General features: G+C 38.9%; 2 protein-coding genes across 5 annotated transcripts; both read right to left on the bottom strand.

Moving 5' to 3' along the window:
• Positions 1–23: 23 nt before the first annotated feature.
• LOC142996640 (up-regulator of cell proliferation-like) lies at positions 24–8169 on the bottom strand. Of its 3 annotated transcripts, none has more exons than XM_076147635.1 (14): positions 7933–8169; positions 7653–7688; positions 7357–7443; positions 6469–6555; positions 5880–5963; positions 5706–5786; positions 5541–5603; positions 5348–5410; positions 4987–5109; positions 4439–4736; positions 4306–4345; positions 3404–3673; positions 3030–3299; positions 24–2862 (listed from the first exon to the last, which is right to left on the bottom strand). In XM_076147635.1, the coding sequence occupies exons 2-14, from the start codon at positions 7679–7681 to the stop codon at positions 398–400; spliced, it is 3960 nt and encodes a 1319-aa protein (XP_076003750.1). In that variant the 5' UTR covers positions 7682–7688; positions 7933–8169; the 3' UTR covers positions 24–397. The 3 variants fall into 3 exon arrangements, with proteins under 3 accessions (XP_076003750.1, XP_076003749.1, XP_076003751.1); XM_076147634.1 differs by having other exon boundaries at positions 7653–7764; XM_076147636.1 differs by lacking the exons at positions 7357–7443; positions 7653–7688; positions 7933–8169 and having other exon boundaries at positions 5923–5963; positions 6469–6517.
• Positions 8170–10312: 2143 nt separating this feature from the next.
• Positions 10313–14998, bottom strand: LOC142996952 (uncharacterized). Of its 2 annotated transcripts, none has more exons than XM_076148079.1 (7): positions 14887–14998; positions 14512–14621; positions 13611–13709; positions 12713–13507; positions 11929–12071; positions 11718–11827; positions 10313–11628 (listed from the first exon to the last, which is right to left on the bottom strand). In XM_076148079.1, the coding sequence occupies exons 2-7, from the start codon at positions 14585–14587 to the stop codon at positions 11487–11489; spliced, it is 1365 nt and encodes a 454-aa protein (XP_076004194.1). In that variant the 5' UTR covers positions 14588–14621; positions 14887–14998; the 3' UTR covers positions 10313–11486. The 2 variants fall into 2 exon arrangements, with proteins under 2 accessions (XP_076004194.1, XP_076004195.1); XM_076148080.1 differs by having other exon boundaries at positions 14512–14637; positions 14887–14982.
• Positions 14999–15508: the final 510 nt, after the last annotated feature.

Below are 15508 nucleotides of genomic sequence, written 5' to 3' on the forward strand. Positions count from 1 at the left end.
AGAGATCTTTATTAAATCACATTGTAAATAATAAAGTGTGACATTGAAAATGTTTCTGGGTCATCCATCTGTGCAAAAGTATGAATGAAGGTATTTTCATCATTTTCAATTTTCAGATGTAGGGGTCATGCATTCATTATTAGAAAGAAGAACAATTAACATGAACATTACACAGCCTGGTTCTCTTTATGGTTTTAATTCTCTTCTTTTTACCTCTTTTTGTTTCTTCAATACAAATATTCAACTTAACAATTACAAAAAGAAACAAAGTCTTCATCAGTTTTAACTAGTCATTTTAGGGACATGCTTGCCCATTGTTGAATGTAAGTATTGAACTTCACTTAACAATAGTCGTATGCTAGTTATTCTGCTTATTCTTCGGATGTCTCAACAGTTTTCATAAAGCTTTCCAAAGGTTTTCGATCCTTGTGGCAAAATGCGTTAGTTCCCCTCTTCCCTGACACTTCTTCAAGTCGTTAATCAATCTCTTCTTCAAAGCATGCACAGTCTCACTGTACTCAATACTTATGGCAGTCATAGGTGGAGTGCCACTCCACAGATTTGGAATACACCAACAGCACGTGTGTGGATCAAACTTCATCACATCTGAGATCTTGGTGACATTATCCTTTTTCAACCCACAATCCGTCAGGGTAAGTTCATTGAGGTGTTCCACTAACTCTTCAGCTCTCTCCCTCTCAAGACTCGGCACTTCTGAGATATTTGTATGCACAAAGTGACAGAGTGGCTTCTGTTCTGCTCCTTGCAACCTAGTGAATGCAGGAACCGCAATCTCTAAGATGTCTTTCTCTCTTGAGGTGTCCGTGGAAAGACTGACAATTACAATGTCGCTGAGTCCCACAGCAAGCTTGGCTACGTCAATGTGAAGTTCATGGCAGTCATCCTCTTGAACCATCTGATGTGGTTTTAGTCCCTCAGCGTCAATGATCATGATGCAGTCACACCCCAGTTCTTCCCTGATGTCTTTGTTGATATTGATGAGTTGGATGAAAGCACCTCTGCTGGACCGTCCTCTACTAACAGCAAACCTGGCACCAAACATTGTGTTGAGGAGAGTTGATTTTCCTGTGTTTTCGGCTCCTATGATTGAAATGACCTTGACTTTACTGTTAGAATGCATAATGTAGTGAAGTTCAGTGAGCACATCATTGATCCATTTCATCGGGATGTTCGAGGCGTCTCCGTCAACAAGCTCCACCGAGAAACCATCTGAAAGCATCTGAGCGCACAGTGCAGGGAGATGTTCCATGTTCTTTCTCTGACGGCTGAACTCTGGCAGATAACATGCGTATTCATATAGCTGCCCACACTCGCGGAAAAAGTGATCCAGCTGTAAGGAATTAGCAGACATTTTCTCTTCCATCTCTGCAATGAGGTCTTTTGGCTGGGGAGTTTTCAGGCAGATGTGTTTGTACTCATCTTGAAGACCCCGTGAAAGCTGTCGACACAAGTTGTCAAGGTCTATTTCCAACCATTTGAGGAAAAAGTACCGTTGCACTTCGGAAGTTACCAGTCCATGAAGAAATGCTGACATTGCAGCAGTCATCTCAAATCTTTGCTGTTTTCTTCTCAGTTCCTTCTCCTTTGTTTTCAGAGACTCTTGGTAATTTTCAATGTTTCTGTTACCAGCTTTTCTCAGTCTGCAGCTCTCATTTTGCAGCCAAGAAAGTGCTTTCCAGACGTTTCCCTGTGAAGGCAGTTGTTCATCTTTGAATTTGGAGGGGTTGTCTATGTTCCTGGTGATTTTGTGCATATTTCTCATCGCACTCTGACACTCATCGCTATCCCCATCGACTAGAATTCCACAGCCACGAGCTTTTTCAGCCAGCTTTTCCACTGACTTTTTCTTCAGAGAGTTTTCTAGCATCTTGGAGAGTGATTCCTGGAGGGCTTTAGTTAACTCCATGTCAGTCCTCTTCTTCTGACTTATATCCGTTGTCTTTAAATGGGGCTTTGTTGTCATCCTTTTGAGTGTAAAGTTTTTCCCCTGTGAACTGCTAATCATAACAACATCTGCACTCACATCTCTCCCTTCTATTATCTTGAAGCAATCAGCTTCTGAATCATCGCAAAAAATGTAAACAGCTGCTGATTCCTGACAGAGGAATGCAAATTGTTGGTCAAAGACCTTGATGTCTCCTCTGAGGTTGGCTACAGCTATAGGGTCTGTGAAAGAATCAATTGCCTTGATTCCGCATGGGAGAAACCAGCTCATTTCAACAAGCCCATCTGAAATCCTCCTGGGAACATCCCCACTAACCATTTTACGATGATAAAAAGTATCATGATAGCTCTGGCTGTTACTAAGCATTTTGTTCAAGATGTGAGACTTGGACACACATGTCGTCCCCAGCCTCACAAATGAAACCAAAGGAAAATCACAGAGGACAATTCTTTCCTCACAGCTTGACTTTACGAAGGCCTGAATGGAAGGTGCAAACCGCCGTACAATGTCATACATGGACCACAGCATCATTGTGATTTCTCTTGTCTCATGGTTGGGGACCAAAAGTGGGATGGCAAAATGGCAGAGTGACATTTTCAGAACTATCTCCTGCTGAAGAAGTCCATCTGAACAGAGAAACACTGCTGTTATCAGATCCAGGGGGTTAATGGCATTGCTGTTTTCTTTGCCATCACAGGACACACATTTGACACTTCTGGCCTCTGGGTTGCCCAGCATAAGTCTCCTCAAAAAGGCCCCAGGAAGTGACTGCATGGTTTCAAGTGTATTCTCTGAGGAATCATTGCAATTAATTTCAATAATCATACTACGTGTCAGCTTGATTTCATATTGGTCTTCAAGTCCAATTTTTGATAGCACCTCTCTGAGACACGGATCTGTGACACAATGAAAACAGACAGGTCAACTGTCAGAAAAATCTCATTGTAGTTACTTTTTAAATTGTATTTTCAACATGCTATTAAATGTGACTTGCTATTTCTATTGGATTAAAATTAAATTTGTATCTGAAACCACAAAAAAACAAAAGAGTATAGTCTCTCACCTGTGTGTATTGTTACAGAGACCGGCTCACTTTGCCTTTGGTTGCTGAGCAATGATGACACAGAGATGTTGTATTCTGTGTGTGGTTTTAAGTCAGAGAACATCTTGTTGCAGTCTTCTGTGTATATTGCCAGTGTCTCTTTTCCTTGACTTCTAATTGTTAGAAGAAATCCATGCGGAATTTGCTCCAATTTGTCTCCTTTGGTCCATTTCAAGGACAGAGTTGTGGTCCCTGAGTATTCTTTGGTCAAGTTTCTAGGAGCTGGCACCACTATAAGAGAACAGACATTTGTATGTGAAGATGTTTTATTCACTTGTTCATGTTGAAGGTTCATTGTGAACACAATGCAAATGGGATATGAAATGTCTTGTTACCTGTGAAAATGGATGCTGTGGTCCAGTCACTTAAATTGCCATCGCCGTCTTCTGTGGCCACACTGAAGGAATACTTTTGCCCAAGTTTAAGATTGTTTATTTCTATTCTATAAAAATCTTTTATTGGTATGTAATCCTCAGCCTTCTTTGAAGGCCTCCACTTCACTCTGAAGGTCTTTGGTCCCTCCAGTCCCTCTGGACATCCCCATGACAGAACGACAGAGTCCGGTTTCACTGACACAAACGTGATTTCACCAGGAGGGGGCACCACTAGCCAGATTATAAAGAATAAATCATTTTAGCCATGACAAACTGATGTGATTCAGCTCAAATTTGTAATGGTAATCTGACTACCATATTGTACTGTTATTATGTTAGTGGTACTTTTGTAATGTACAAAACTGCATTACTTAAATTGTGAGCTCCACAAAAGCTAAATATAATTGATTCCACCAGAATTTACTACATTACATTGTGTACTTCATGTTATTCATTCACCTCCTGTACGTTAACACAACATGATTAAAAATTTTGACCTTTTCCTGGCAATGTGTTTTATAACACTTAACAAAGCCAGGGTTCCCGTCACATCTTTATAGCATTGTGTCTTATAAAGCCATAACAAGCCTCATATCTTTGTTGCTCCACCTCGCAACAATGCATTTCAAAAAGCACTTGATAAGGTCTTTCAGTTTTCCGCACTTGAAAAATGTCACTAAATGTTGTGAGTGGGACTCGATTGAAGTTTGTGAGAGGAAATGTATATTCCCTCTACAAAGTTATACTGTATTATAAGAGTATCTTCCTTACAAGCAGATCCCCAAGCAAGACAACAATGAATATATAGACGTGGGAAATCATCTCACTTTTCCATGTAACATATTTCAAATAATAAAACTTGCCTATAGCATGCAGGTCAGGGTCTTCCTCAACACCAACAACCTGGAACATATAATATAACATAATACAGGTAAGAAAATTGCTACAATTAAAGTCTTTCATATTTCTCCCAACTGTCAAACATCGACCATTCACCTGTTCTGCTTCATGCTGTGTTTTCTGCAAGACAATGTCGTGTCCTCTATGCTTTCTTACAACACAAGTCCTGCAAATTTGCATCTGATCTGTCCTGCAAAAGTGATCTAGAGAGTTCTGAATGTGGTGACAGCGTTTCCTCTCGACCTCGCCACACACATCTGACAGTGTGTGTCTCATCAATGCTTCCACAGTGTAGTGCTGTCTGACATCATACTCGCAGTAGGAAACATTACAGGTCAGACAGGTCTTCACAGCTCTGGTGTGGAGGCAGATGTCACAGGTCACGTCGCTTTGTCTGGTTTGAATATGAAACATTAAAGTCTTGAAGTTATTTCTGAAACAAACTCTTTTTGCCAACACTGGATTCAACTGGACAGGAAAGATAGCAACAGTCCCACACAAACTCACAGTTTGATACTTCTAAGAGATTAGTTTGTTATTCTACCTAACATTTGATTAAATTTCAGCCTGCATAAAGCCAGCTGCCTTTCATAATTATAACAGGGTAAATGTTTTCTAAGAGTCCTAAGAGAAAAGTATCTCACACATAATCTTGTATGACAGTATCTTCATCATTTTGAGAATCCCTGGATCCAGAGGTAAGAGTTGAGGAATAATCTGATGTCTCGTCAGAATGTTTGGATTCTGCCCTCACTCGATAGATCTGACTGTTTGCAAGACAAAAAAGTTAGTTTCTATCCACTGTATCACTGTATATCGTGCTTTGACAGCACTACTCTCCAGCATCAATGTGGGACAGTAATTGATTTACAACAGATCATACTAAAGTTACCATTGATAATACGTTGAATTATCATATCAATGAGAAAAGTAATCTACTACTCCTGTTAACAACATGTGAAATAAACAAAAATGCAACCACGACCAAAGTTCCTGCATTCTTACTGGTGGCTGATAGGGTCATCAGGCGCTCTGTGCACAGGAGGTTGAAAACATTCTGCTTTCAACCTGAACATCAAAACAACATTATATAAGTACTTATATATACAGTATACAAGCATTATACAAGTCATCATTATAGATATTATAATGCATGGTTGCAGACAGACATACGAGCGAATAAATGCAGGCAACATACTTTGGCGGCTCCCCGGGGGTCGACACATGTCCACCCCAATAACGAGGCACACCGTACACTGCACTGAAAGGAAAAAGAGTAAATTACATTTATTTGGGAATAATTAACATCAAATGACTTTCTCCAGTATTCAATCACAGTTTGTAAACAATTTTACTTTCTTACTGTTTTTCCTGTTTAAAATGAAGGGGTACATCTTTGGAGTCCTCTGACTCATCAGCAGACATAGACAGTGATGTCCTCCTTCTAAAAGGGTTACAAAGTTTTCATTCCTCTACATAAATATACAACATGTAGATTTGTTTAGATGAAAAACTTTGAATTCAAATTGTGTCTCACATGTTTTCTCTGAAATGAAGCGGGACATCTTTTGAAGACATACCTGTCTCATAACCAGAGTATCCAGACTTTGGTCTGTCCCGTCTAAAAGAAATAAGGAAATGCAACTTTTAAAGGGATTTATGTGATATATATATATCTTTGTTGGATCTGTTTAAACTATCTTTGTAATTTATATATTTTCAATTTTAAGGTGTGCTGTTTAGCTTTAAAATGGAGGGATGTCCTTTAAAGACTTCTCAGTTGGACATCCAGAATACAAAGAGAGATCAATACAAGTGCAATACTGCATTACTGTAATTTACATTACTGTGTCAACTACTTAAACTGAACAAAAGCTATTTCTTCCAAACCATATTATGACCATATTATACAGGTTCTCATATTTGTATATTCATATTCATAAACCTCACGTTTTTGCAACATTCTGTGTTCAACCCTCATTATTTTACATGATGAAAAATAACCAAAAAGCATAATGTCCCCTTTACAGAGACCTCAAAAAGGAAGACACATAATAATGTTCAGAGGAAATGTTTAGGCAGAGATTGACAACTTCAAAACACAGAAAATAAAAAAAAAGACTGACTGTGTTTTTGCAAAATGAAGAGGAGTGTCCATTGATGACTTCAGCGTCTCACAATCGACGGAGAACGTAGAACCTGGTGTCCTTCCCCTAAGAAAAAAAAAGATTGAGTCAGGTCACGGCATACTGAAATGCTATTTCTGAACTGAAATATGAAAACAGAATAAAAAGTAGTCCTATTTAGAAGTAAACAAATGTTCTTAATTCACAATTTTTTCCATTCAAACTTCAAATGCCATATGTGTTTTGTTGAATTTAAGTATAGTCTCCGTGTGGCATTTAAAAAAAGTAATAATTTAAGAGTGTAAAATAAAACTGTTAACATAATCAAAGGTTGAACTCTGGAGTGTCTGCCGAGCAGCTGAGCATGTGTGTGTGTGTGTTTGTGGGGATTGAGTGCACTGGCATAGGGGGCAGGTACTGCCGATCCTCTCCTGACGTATCACTGACAGATCTTAAGCAGCTAACCCAAGCGAGCGGCACACCTTGGGTTTCAAGTCCTACACAAGTCATAATATACTGTATTTATATGTAATCTTTCTTGTTTCATAGCTCTGTGAGGAGGTGAATGTGATTGTCCCCATGTATTTAATAAGTTGTAGATTTTTCAGTAAACTTTCATATGCCACACACTTGTGGGTGGCCTTATTTCATAAGTGTGCAACACAAGCCACAAACATTCTCCGTCTACTATTTTAATGTCAAGTCACTCTGATAAGCTGTTTCTGAGTCACAAATACACAAGCACACACACACACACACCAACACACACAGAACCCATCACATTACCCTATTACTAGGAACACTGCATTGCATCATTGTGTGGATTAGTGAGTAAGTTTGGAGTAAGTAAGAGTGAGATATTCCAGTTTAGTAATTAGACTTTCTTACCTTTTGCCTTTACGTTCCTTTGAGCCAGCTGACATTTCTGACAAAGAATCACCTGAGAACTTTGACACAAGACTCTTCACGTCCACCCTGAAATGTATTGAAGCAGTAAATTAATTCAATATTTCACTCTGCTGATTTGATAAAAAATACTTTTTAGCATTAAGTGTATAAAAAGGTATACACACAGTTAAGCACACAACCTTTTCTCTCTCTCCTTCTCTCTCCTTCTCTCTCCTTCTCTCGACCACTTACTCTCGCAATGATTAAAAATATAAAGGGATAATAGGGATTTTTACCTTGTAGCATCCTCGTTCAAAGAGTCCATTGTTTATCTGGATGAAACCAGAAATGATGTTACATTCACCTGTGGCCCTCACAGCCACTGGAAGCTGAGTCACAACCTGTAGACTTGAAATTGGAAATAAAATATCTGTTCAGCACTTCAAGACTAGTGAGCCAAAATACAAAGTGAAATATAAATGGCTGCGTGTTGGTGCTGGTGTTCTGGACCAAAAGCTAAAAACAGGTAAAAATCAAACATTTAAACTGTAGTGAAACTATAAATAAGCAGCCAACCTGAAAAAGTCAGCAGTGAGCGAATCTTTCTCAGTCCATGTCAAAAGAATTCAGGCCAACTGGTTCACTCTGAGGGAGGAAGATAGGGCAGGGTTTGGATTGCATCATCAGCATAATGTCTGACCTCTGCCCCAACATTATATTGTGTGTGTGTGTGTGTGTGTATGTAGGATAGGACTTAGGATAGGATAGGACGTTTATTGATCTCAAGGATGAGATGTGTGTGTGTGTGGGTGTGGTAAAGTTTGTCAAGTTGATGATTTAGTGACCTGTTGATATGGGAACTGTTAAGCCTGTTTCGTAGCAGTTCAACTTTTCCTTTTATTATTATTCCTTCCTGGTTACATAACTCTATGTCCTGACAGGCTGTTCTAAGCATTGCATCATGTGGGACAGTGTACTGAGCTCATTGAGCAACAATTTATATTCCAACTACAAATGTGTTTGATATAGTGAGACATTTCCTGATATTGCTGTGTATGATGGTAAATGGGACCATCTGCAAAAACATGCACATACATCTTATGCATGCTGTGTAGACACTGATTTGTAAGAACCTGCCTGAACACATGTTGCGACACAGTATTCACTCAACATGTGAAGCTGAGACTTTCTAGCTTTCTTAGGAGCGGTGTTTCTGGACATGGAGATGCTCCCACACACTGCAATATGGCCGCACTGACAATTCACCACCTACCTGTTTGAGTGGGTGGTGGGGGGGGGGTGGGGTGGATGAATAGGAAAGTGGCAAGAAGCACAAAGACAGACCGCCACAGAGAGATTGGATTTTGTGATGGCCCTTTTATCATAACACCTGTATCAAACTAATCCATCATTGTCATCCGGAATTGTCGTCACATCAGTTTGAGTTTCTTGGAATTGTGGATGAAGCCTGTCCATGTTAATGCTTTTGGCATCAGACAATAGTTTGACCTTGAAATTATTCACCACATAACACATAATAATTCACCACATAACACAAAAACAGCATAATGGCTGGCAGAGTTATCCAACTTGCTTGATGTTGGCAATCATTAATCAGTATTACAATGTGCAGAATCCATTTTTGAACATGCAAAAGCAATGACATCATCTCCTCTGTAATGCATGATGCCCCATGCACACATAATGAAAATACATGCCTTACTTACTATTTAAGAATTAAGATACACAAAATGGATTCATAATAAGAGTTTCAGAAGTCATGTATGGGTGTGACCAGGACAGGAGGAGCGTAATGATGAGACAGTGTGTCACATTATACAGCTTTTCTTAACTGTTACTTGTTTGAAAAGGTCTGATCCCATAACTGACTGAAAACACACTGTAAAATCCCCTTATTTACTAATTTTGCATATTTATGGATCCAAAAAGCCTAATTGTCTTACAATTAATGAAACAATTCAGCAGTGCACCCAGATAATTGTTATCTATATGATGAATAGATCTACTCAGTAAAAACAAATCCTATTAGTTCCTCTCATTATTTCTTGTTTTAAAATGCTGACAGTTTCTAGAAAATTCTGAACACAGCACAGTTTCCCAAATCCCAAATCGAAATTATGTATAAATGTGATTGCACACAATATACAGTAGCATTGCATCGAAATGTTTACATTAAAAGCTCTTCATTCTGGGAAGAAACTATATCTGTTACACCGCAAAATGTGTTTAGTTGCCACAGAATGTGTTATTTATGTTATTTCATCTCCATGTGGCAAGCATGTGGAAAAATTGGAAGCATATTGCAGAGAATTTCAGGTGTGAAAACAGTATATCCACTAGTAGAGAAATTTGTTGAAACTGTCCTGTCAATGTATGAGTTTTGAACTAATCAGGGAGGCCAAGGTGTACCAAGGGTGTTGCACTCATGTCCTATCAAAGGAATAGCTCAAATAATTGTGATTTCTTGAAAACTAAGACAAAATTCTTGAGGACCAAACACTGTCAAAGTTGTGATTTCACAGGGACATATAAGGCAAGTAAGGTACAAACCCCAGAGAGACATGTGGAGACCAGATGAATGTACTATGTATGGTCAATAACAAAAAAAAGGGTTGGGTATCTACTTTACCAAATTGACTAGTGATACAAGTGCAAATGAAAACATGTTAAGTCTGTTGGCTGTGCAGAGTTTGATGACCCCACTCACTCTGGGTTTGCTTCCTGGTGTGTGCTTGTTGCCAGGAGTTGAGTCAGCAGAGTGGCGCTGGTCGTTGCCTAGACGAGGATCACCTGAGCTCGATTTGAGTGGGAGGCCATTTCATCACTCTCTCTACTTCCCCATGGTCACTTGGTTTAGTCTGTTGGTTTGGTTTGCTGGTTTAGTGTGTCAGAGTCACATTACTCTTCATCCACCCACACACTCCCCAACACTTAGTTATTTAATGAAATCTTTTATTTTGATTGCAACCTTGTGTATTTTCCCCTCCTTTGTCTGAATTTTGAGCCAGTTGACAAGAGAGAATTGAGAAACAACTCTGAGGCAAACACAAAGGCATTGTAGGGGGACAAGTATGACTATTGACTGTGAAAGACCAACAGGAAATGATAGAAGAATGGATATTTGAGAAGAACCAAGCAACAATGTGACAGACTCATCCCTTTGTAGCACTTTGGCCTTGTTATTCTTTTAAACATGCAGAGCATAGAGACTAGAGGTGTACAGTTTATTGTGGCTGGTTCAGAAGTTATCAACAAAATTTTAGTTGTTGTTATGGCGCCACCATCAGGTCTACTGATGTTTTGTTGTTGTTACATCTTTGTTTCTTTCACTTTGGCTTTTGTCAGCCACCTTGAAACATGTATTGAGTAGCCCACACGATTTCATGCTCATACTTTAATATTTACAATTTATTAAATGAATTTGTCATGATTTACATATTTATTTTGTCCCAGTAATTTTGTGTCCCGCATTTTTTTTTTTGCCTAATTTGATAATGCTTCATCAATGATATAGAAAATGTGTGCGTGAAAATAAAATCTATCACTGTTTAACCACAGCACAATGCCTGGACTTCAATAATAAAAGCACATTAATAGAATCATTTTTGATACACATTAGATTATAGATAATACTAGTATCTGTATGAGCTATTAACTGAGCACCCTCCTGGTCAGAAGATCAACAAGCTACCAAACAGTAAATTGTCTTTCTTTGACCATGTTGACTTTTCTTCCAGTTGTGTGTCCAGGCATGCATACTCCACTAAGCTACAACCATCTGAGACAAGCGGTAAATCATCCTTGTCCTTTAGGCAGAGCATTGAGTCTCTAGGGAATTATTTCTGTCAATTGAAGCAGTGAGATCAATCAATAAATGGTGAATATGATAATAATGATAATCTGTTGAGATCATTTTCAAAAACAATATATCTTTCTTGTCAATTCTGGATCATATTAATCAAACTTAATGTTAGTCCAAGGTTAAGAAGTACATGTTCTCATGCTTCTCATGCTTATGGTATATAAGTACAAATTCCAGTAGCGGTATAGTTAAACTACAGATTGGTCTAGTTTGGCAAAACACCAGGTTATTAATTGTGGGCTCATCTCTACTTCTCACAGATCCATTGTTGTTCTATGTTACAGTGCTCATCATTCCATTCACCCGTCCCTGTTGTACGGGACCAGAACTCCACACAGTCCTGGTCTACACCGTTATGGCTGTTGGGCTGGCCTTGAGCCCAATATGTCCTGTACACACAGAGAACAAGTGTTATCTCTCAAATGTGTCTCACATCAGCAGAAAGGAAATGTGTTACATAAGAGTTTAAGTCTCTCACGTTGTGCCCAGAGGCGTCCCATCCACCCACTTCCACTTTGCCTCTTTCCCACCATCAGTCAAGCCAATCCATGGTGATCCTTTAGAGCCAACCAAACCATTAAGGAATACCTGTGAAGGAAACGAGGTTGAATTCGAAACCATTGCACCGGATGTCACGCATTCCCCTCGAAAATGTTCAAATAATATCTAAAGCAAAGAGATAAACTCACCATTTCCTCAGGGCTGTCTATGACAACAAGGTCTGCCCCTTTCTTCTCACAGCTCTCTCTGCTTAGTGACCAGGTTTTGTTGGTGGTGGATCTAAAGTAGCAACTGAACTGGAACCTCGTCCAGCCAGAAGGACATTTCTTAGCTGTTGATATTGATCAACAAACAAGTGTTGAGACATACATAAGTCAGTGGTTACGTCATCATGTTAAAGTACATTTTATAAGAAATGGGAAACATGGTATTCGTTGCTAAACCACAACTATAAACATTTTATGCAACTAGGCCCCAAAAGGGGAGGTAGGCTTTACTGTACTGTAGTATTTCTACTACTCAAATTTCTTCTTATTTTTATGTAATATGTGAAAATCTGTATCTAACTAGAAAAAAGTTGAATAAACCAAAATAAAATATTTACATTTGAATATTTTGTTTTAGGATTCTAATATTTCTTCTTTGAATTGTTTTCAGTGGGGAAACTTCCCTCCCCACTAATGATCCCAGTCTTGTCAAAAGTGATGGCGATTTAATTTCTTGATGGCAGTTATACATTCTCTATTTGATTTACATATCTATCCTTATCTTAACCTTCCAATCACCCTGTAAAGTCCCTGTATCTCTGCTTTCAGATCAAATGGAGAAGCTGGGATCAAGGAAACATTTTGAGCTTTACTGTGGATAGCAGAACTGGAACTTAGGCCTCATGCATATTTCCCAAGTCAGGAAACGTGAAAAAATTGAAACATGCTGAAATTGCACTAATGTTTCCCGTGTCCTTCAGCTTACCTTGCATCGTTGCGTTCAGTTTCTGCATTTCCTTCTGCATCTTGTCTTGCTCTGCAGCCAGGTTGCTGATTCTGACCTTTAAAAGGTCTCTCTCTGCAGTTGCATTTGCGCATCTGTTTTCAAGTGTGTCTTTTTCATCAACTAAGGCAACATAACTGGCCTTCAGCTTGTCTGTAGCTTTTACCAAAATGTTGTAGCTGGCCTGCAGCACCTCTCTATCTTTGGACAGATTGCTGTGACTACTCTCTACTAGGTCTTTCGCACTGATGGAGGCATTGTAGCTTCTCTGCAAATTTTCCACATCCTTTATCATGGAGTTGTAACCCTTCTGCATCTCCTCTCTGATTCTGGTTAGATTATTTACTTTGTTTATTAAATTGTCCCTTTCTTTGGTCACTGAGCTGCTACTAGCCTGTAAGTCATTCTTTTGCTTAACTGCTGAATCATATCCGGCCTGTAACAACTCTTTGGCTTTAGTCAGGGCGGCATTATTTGTCTGGAGCAGGTCTGAACTGGATTTTAGCTGGTCCTTCTCTTTAGTTAAAGCAGTGTTACTGGTCTGTAACTGGCTTTGTTTCAGTTGAAGATCGTCTTTTTCTTTGGTCAGAATATTGTTATTGGTCTGTATTTGGTCTTTTGTTCTACTCAAGGCATTGTTTTGGTCCTGTAAGCGGCTTTGGATGACTTGTAGTTCTTTCTTTTCTTTCTGCGCAGTTTTCAGGTTGTCCTCTAAGTTTTCTTTCTCTTTAGTCATGGCCTTGTAGCTGTTGAGGTGGTCTTTCGCTACATTGCGACCTGTAGCAGAGGTTAGACACTGGTTAGTGTGTTGCGGATCAATGATTGTATTACTATATGATGGAAACCTCTAAAACTTGAGAAACACAAGAATACAACTCACTGTGGACACTCTGGCCAATGACTACAGCCAGGAGAAGAAGACACAGCAGCCCAGAGCAAATAGTTGCCAACTTGACAGGGTTGCCTCTCAACCCAGAAACTGAATCATGACGGAGCACAAAACAAAAATCATGAAGTGAGCTAAGGAAGTTGTGGTTATGTGGGAGAGTGCTTTATTTCAAAACTATGTACGACCAAAGTTAAGTGTCAGCTTTATGAAAGTGGGCACTGTATTCTTTCAGGAATAGTTTGCTCATTTACATATTGAATTGCCGCCAAAGTGCCTGCTCATGGGGGAATGTTAGGTTTCTTTAAATGCTCTGTATGTAAAGTGCCTTTGAATAACCTTTATATAGATTAGGTTGAGTTTAAATGATGATAATTAAAATGAGGCCTGCATTGATACACACAATATGTGAATATGGCAAAACACGTATTCATACAAGGTTAATGCATTGTGATCTGAATGCAATCAAATCTGAGAGGACACATAATGTGTTCAGGCTCCCAGTGTGAATGGATACAGTCACAACCAGATCACCACAACCACAACACCACACACACACATTTGTATATAAATTGAAAATGTCCCCCCACCCTCTTGGCCCCATTAATCAACTGCAATGATAAATAACATGAAACAGGAGTATTGTTGCACAGATTTAGAAACATGATTGTTTTGTTAAAATTTTGGGGTGTCCTTGTACATTGTTTTAATTTCTGCCAGCCAATCACAAACAAGTATTTTACATGCCATGTCATAATTAACCTTTATTTAGGCTAAACTGAGTGACCTCACTTGCATTGCCCAGTAATAAGTATGATTTTTAATAAGACAAATATTTCCATGTGTATAGATAAGCTTCTAAAAATCTGTAGTTACAATAATATAATGTTATTACCTGAATGCTGGAACTTGCTCTTAACATCATCTGATAAGAGGCGTTTGTAGCGTCTTGGACTTTCATCAACTTCCATATCCGCTTCGTGTGACTTTTTGTTCAAGGTCTCGCTAAAACCATCAGAGACTGAAATGAAACAACACCTCACAACTTCTCCCTTCTTATTTTGGTTCCACTTCTACTTTTCCACCAATAGGTTCTTACCACGATCTACAGATAGAGCTTGTGCACTTTGTTTACATCATGTGAGTAAATGTGTTCAGACATCTTTGACGGTCTGTACTCTGTCATGTGAAACTGTCTACAAAGTGTTACATAAATGCTTAAAATAGACAGTAAGCAATCAAAACAACAGCCAAACAAAGTCACTCTTACCGCTCCTTGTGAAGATGATAACAAATGCAGAAGGATTTGTGGGCTTTGGATGGCACACTTGTTATGAATTCTTCTTTGTCCTTATGGCCAGAGGAGCACAATTTGAAGGTTGGTCAGGAGGTGGAGAGAAGTGCAGAGGCGGTCCAGCCAGTCAAAGAGGCATAGCACGGTTAACCTTGACTTTTAATTATGCATACTGTATATTATTTTGTTTGCACCATAATGCAGTTGACATTGACATAAATTTAAATTTGATTACACCAAAATGCCACCTCCACATGCATTTCTTCAACATTTTACTTATACTCCAATTAATTCATATTTGAAATATGGCTGAATTCTAATTGTCTGTGTATCCTGGCATGACCATCAATTTCCTAATATGTCCACTTGTGTGCCAGCTATTGAAGTGTATAGGTTTTGCATAAAAGGTGAAGTTTATACAGAGCAGATGTTCACATGTGTGGGACATGAAGGGCCAAGAGTGTGCAGGTCTTAAAAAAGTATGCATCACACAGAAAATCCATTGTCTATGACGCTATTCAATCACAAAGGATCCCAATCATAATAACAACACTTCAGAAATCTGATCACTTCAATACAAACATTTTTACACAGATTC

This window comes from Genypterus blacodes, unplaced genomic scaffold (assembly GCF_046128005.1).
Source record: "Genypterus blacodes isolate CSIRO-AG114 ecotype Tasmania unplaced genomic scaffold, CSIRO-AGI_Gbla_v1 ptg000039l_1, whole genome shotgun sequence".
NCBI lineage: Eukaryota > Metazoa > Chordata > Actinopteri > Ophidiiformes > Ophidiidae > Genypterus > Genypterus blacodes.